The sequence below is a fragment of the Athene cunicularia genome, assembly GCF_003259725.1.
Source record: "Athene cunicularia isolate RWA chromosome 28 unlocalized genomic scaffold, athCun1 chr28_part2, whole genome shotgun sequence".
NCBI classification, from domain to species: Eukaryota; Metazoa; Chordata; class Aves; order Strigiformes; family Strigidae; genus Athene; species Athene cunicularia.
The window spans coordinates 32,859-37,453 of record NW_020799140.1 but is presented as its reverse complement, the minus strand read 5'-3'; the positions used below and the strand labels follow the sequence as shown (position 1 = coordinate 37,453).

At 65.0% G+C, this 4,595-nt stretch overlaps 1 protein-coding gene across 1 annotated transcript; it reads right to left on the bottom strand.

Moving 5' to 3' along the window:
- Positions 1-2,248: 2,248 nt before the first annotated feature.
- On the bottom strand, positions 2,249-4,418 carry LOC113489427 (GRAM domain-containing protein 2B-like). Its single transcript, XM_026865130.1, has 8 exons — positions 4,395-4,418; positions 4,255-4,326; positions 4,116-4,175; positions 3,748-3,811; positions 3,382-3,453; positions 3,156-3,237; positions 2,817-2,924; positions 2,249-2,743 (listed from the first exon to the last, which is right to left on the bottom strand). Exons 1-8 carry the CDS (start codon positions 4,416-4,418, stop codon positions 2,728-2,730), a joined length of 498 nt encoding a protein of 165 aa, XP_026720931.1. The 3' UTR covers positions 2,249-2,727.
- Positions 4,419-4,595: the final 177 nt, after the last annotated feature.

The following is a 4,595-nucleotide window of genomic DNA, read 5'->3' as shown; positions in this document are numbered from 1 at the left end:
GGGGCCCTGTCACAGCCCCCGGAGTGCTCAGCGAGGCCCAGGCCCTGCCGGGGGCGGCCCGGGCTGGGGGGCAGCGCTGGCAGCTCCAGCAGCACCTGGGCTCTGCCTCGCTGGGGGTCCCGGTGCTGCCCCGCGGCCTCCTGAGCCCCCTCCCCGGCCTGGTGCTGCGCTGGGGTCGGGCCACGGGGGAGATGGGGCCTGGGGGAGACGGGCTGTGCGGCCACGTGTGCCCGTGGGTGCGCCCACGTGTGTGTGTCTGTGCCCACATGTGTGCCCATGTCTGTGTCCATATCTGTGCCCATGTGGGGTCCACATGTGTGTCTGTGCCCATGTGTGTGCCCACATCTGTGTCCTCGTCTGTGTCCACGTCTGCATCTGTGTGTGTCTGTGTCTGTGCCCCCACGTGTGCCCCCGCATGTGTGCTGATATGCCAGTGTGCACTGCAGGTGTGTGAATGCTGCTGCAGGTGTGTGAGCACCAGCCTGCACACGCGTGGGGCACACATGGGCAGTGTGTGTGCACAACCCTGACACTTGCACATGCGTGTGGATGATGGTGCAGCTGGGTGGGTCTCCACGTGCCGGGCACGTGAGCGGGGGGTGTGCAGGCACGAGGTGGCCCAGGGCTGCCATGGAGCCCCCGGGGTGAGTGACTGGGGGGGTTGGGGGTGTCCGTGTGTGAATGGGCAGTGGGTGAGTGAGTGTGAACCGGGGAGTTGTGTGGAGAAATGCAGCTGGTGACACACCGTGTGTGTCCGGAGTGCAGGGGGGATGGAACTGGGCACAGGGAAGGGGAACAGAGCTGGGGTACAGGGGGTGAAGCTGGATCCCTGGGGGGGACAGAATCACAGAATCCTCTCGGTTGGAAAGGACCTTGAAGCTCCTCCAGCCCAACCATGAAGCTCCTCTTCTCCAGACTGACCCCCCCCAGTTCCCCCAGCCGCTCCCCAGCAGACCTGTGCTCCAGACCCTGCCCCAGCTCCGTTGCCCTTCTCTGGCCATGCTCGAGTCACTCAATGGCTTTTTTGGGGTGAGGGGCCCAGAACTGAACCCCCTCAGCGAGGGGCGGCCTCCCCAGTGCCGAGCCCAGGGCTCAGATCCCTCCCCAGTCCCTGCTGGCCACGCCAGGGCTGACACCAGCCAGGATGCCGTTGCCCTCCTTGGCCCCCTGGGCACACTCTGGCTCCTGTTCAGCCGGTTGTCAATGAACACTGCCAGGTCCTTCAGCTGCTCCCCATCAGACCTCTCTGTCAGATCCTGCTCCCTTTAAGGCCATCCCACAAGTGGGGTGCAGCCCTGTACACCCCCCCCCGTGTGTCCCCTGCCCTGCTCAAGCCCTGGGGTGCTGCTGGGGAGGGGCATGAAGCCCTGACAGCTCCCTCCCACCCCCAGCAGCCAGTCTGTGATGCTGCGGGGCTCTGCCAGGGCTCTCTGCTGGGGTGCTGTGGGGCAGAGCTGGGCCCGGGGGCAAGGAGGCGGAGGACTCCCAGAACACCCTCACCTCTGGCATCACCCACTGCTGCTGGCAGTGGGAGGGGGATCCCCCCCTACCCCCAGGGACAGCACCGAGCTGGGGAATCTGGGGTGGGGAAGGGATGACACAGGGAACAGGAAGGAGAAAATATTGTGGCAATGAACTAGTGGTGCCTCAATTTCCCCACCTTGGGGGAAAGCCCCAGGGCTTCTCCACCAGGTCAGGATGGGCTCAAGTTCAAGGGCTTCTGGCTGGGAGGACTCTGCTGCAGGGTGCAGGTCCTACTGTGCCCCTCCCCAGCTCCCCCCCCCCAGTTTACACTGCAGGAGGTGGCCTGGTAGTACCCCATTTGTCCCACCCCCCCACATACCTGGGACCTGCACCTGCTGGGGCCCTTCCTCTGGCAGGGAAAGGAGCAGGGTAAGAGCTGGGGACCCCCACCTGTGCCCCCTCTCACCCCCTTCCTGTCTCCTTCCCACTTGTCACCCACAGCCAGAGCCCCTGGGTGCTGGGGGGGGGCAGTTCAGGGTCTGTCCCCACACTCTTTCTGCTCCTGCCCCCCACCTTGACACCTGGGACATCAGCACCTGGGCCCACCCCCCACACACATATCTCCACCTACTGGTCCTGCCTCTGGCCTGTTCTGTGGAAGGGGGGGGCAGGGGGGGAGCTGGTTGGTGTATCTGGACTGGCAAGGTGCTGCTGGGTGCTGATCACCCCAGACCCCCAAATCCTGCCTGGGGTTGGGGAGCTCACAGCCTCCCTCCACTTGTCCCAAGGAAAAAGGCAGGCATGTGTCCTCAGGGAAGGGGCAACATGCCCCCCTCCCAAAGTCCAAAGTGCCCCCAAAGGGGGTCACATCTTTATTTATTTAAAAAATAGTCTGCCCCTGCCTTGCCTGGCACCGGGCTCCTCTCTGTCTGCCACCCTCCGTGGTGGTGGTGGGGCTGGAGCTGGGTGGGTGCCTGACCCCAGCCAGCCCCTGGGCGCTTCTCTTTGCCCCCTGGGCACTATTGGGGTTCCTCTTGGTGCTGCTGCTCAGGGTGGGGAGTCATGGGGGAAGCAAGATGATGCCCCACAGCCTGTGTGGGCTCCCCTGGAACTGTGGGAGGGGTTGGAAGGCACTTGGTGATAGAGCACACACACACCCCCCACCCACCCCCGGTTGTTCCCTGTGAGATGGAGGGAGGGCTCAGAGCAGCCCCCGAGACACCCCCCGGGCCAAGGCTGGTGCTGGCTGGGTCCTTCCTGCCCTCACGTAGTCTTGTACCTGGGGGAGAAGACAGGGTGAGGGGTTCCATGCTGCGCTGGGGACAGAGGGGTCCCCAGCCCCTACCACTCACTGGTGCTGCAGGTTGAGGTCTGGCCAAGCCCCCACGGCCGCCAGCTGCTGCTCCAGCTCCACAATGCGCAGACCAATGTACCCCGAGGACAGCAGCAGGGCCACCATCCTGGGGACAGGCTGGTGTCAGGCACAGGGGTCACAGCCGGGCGGGGGCAGCGCTGGGACCAGGTTCCCCCACGCTCACCCTGAGCCAGGTCAGGTGCCAAAAGAGGGGGGGGGAACCCTGGGCTGCCAGTGCCACACTGGAGAGGTGCCTGTGCTGGGGTGCAAGCAGGGATGGGGATGGGGGGGGGTGTCCCGAAGCCCTGAGGTGCGCGAGCGGGTCCTGGGGACTCACAGCAGCAGGTAGATGAGGATGACGGTGTTGAGGGGGTGCAGCTGTGCGGTGGTCTGAGCCCGTAGCGCAGTGTGGGGTCCCCCTGCCAGGACGAAGAAGTGTCAGTGCTGCCGGGAGCCCCAGCCTGGCTCGGTGCCAGAGAACAGCCCCGGGGTCACACCCCAGCAGCATCCCCCTCCCCAGGGCCCCCTGACCCACCCCAGAGCCTGTGTGGGCCCCCGCTCACCGCTGCTCAGAACCACTGCTGCCGCCTCTTCATCTTCCTCCTCCGCTTGCCCTGGCGCCAGGCTTGGCCCATCTGTGCGCAACAGGGAAGGATTTGATCAGTGCCCAAGGACCAGGGAGGGGACTGGGGGGTCCTGGGGACTCAGCGGGGCACACTGGGCCCCAAGGGGCTGCCCCTGTGCTCCCCAGTGCTGCGGGAGATGCTGCTTAGGTGGCAAAGGGCTGCACGGCCCCTCCTGGCACACGCGTGCTGGGGAGGGGGAGCAGAGCCCAGAGGTGTCAGTGGGGCAGGAACGCTGACACACGTGCTTGCACAAGCAGGGCTGTGAGTGTGTGAGGGGGCGCGTGCTGCAGCACGGCTACTCACCTGGCAGCTCCTGCAGGCTGTCGGGATCCAGGGTGCTCTGCTCCAGGTCTGACTGGCTTGAGGTCTGAAAGGGGACAAGCCCTGGTCATCTTGCATGTCCCCAAGGCACCTGCCCCACAGCTATGGGGACACAGGTGGCACCCAACAGTCCTCCTGCCAGCCCCAAGGAGGGAGCCCCGAGGCTCCTGGAGTATGTGCTGCCCTGGGCTGGAGCTTTTCAAGTCCACGTATCCCCCCAAAAGCCTTCTCAGGGAGTGGGCACCCATGCAGGGTGGGCTGCTGCCACCACTCCCATCCCCAGCCCAGCCCAGGGCCCCGGGGCCGCACCTCCCGCTGCGAGTCCTCCTGCCAACCATTTCCCAGCTTACCAGAGGCTTCCCGAGGATTTCCTCATTGCTCAGAGAGGCTGAAGGGCTCCAGCTGTTGTCCTGGACAAGGAGAGATGAAGGGTGGTGCCAGGGGTACAGAACCCCTGCGTGCCTGGCCCCAGCCTGGCCCAGCACATACCTGCAGGTGTCCGCAGACCGACTTCAGGAGCTGGTATGTGGCCTCCCGCCGGCGCAGTGACACGAAGAGAAACTGCCAGGGAGCAGGAAAAGAGTTTGTGGCAGAGCTGCTCCCTTGGTGATGGCCCAGAGCCCATTAACTTCTGGGACCAGGACACCCCACATATCCCCGGGCTGAGCTGCCCCCCCAGCACCATCCCTGTTCCCACTCTCACAGAATCACAGAAAACTCTTGGTTGGAAAAGCCCTTTAAGATCCTCCAGCCCAACCATGACCCCCACCCTGACCCTTCCCAACTCCCCCAGACCCCTCAGCGCTGGCTCAGCCCGACTCTTCAACCCC

Bases quoted from the DNA above. Each gene is read 5' to 3' on its own strand.
- LOC113489427 (XM_026865130.1), bottom strand. From the start codon at position 4,418: ATGTGGGGTGTCCTGGTCCCAGAA. The intron at 4,327-4,394 runs GTTAATGGGCTC...GCTCCCTGGCAG, and splicing joins GGGGTGTCCTGGTCCCAGAA to TTTCTCTTCGTGTCACTGCG. The intron at 2,925-3,155 runs GTGAGTCCCCAG...GCCTGTCCCCAG, and splicing joins ATCCTCATCTACCTGCTGCT to GATGGTGGCCCTGCTGCTGT.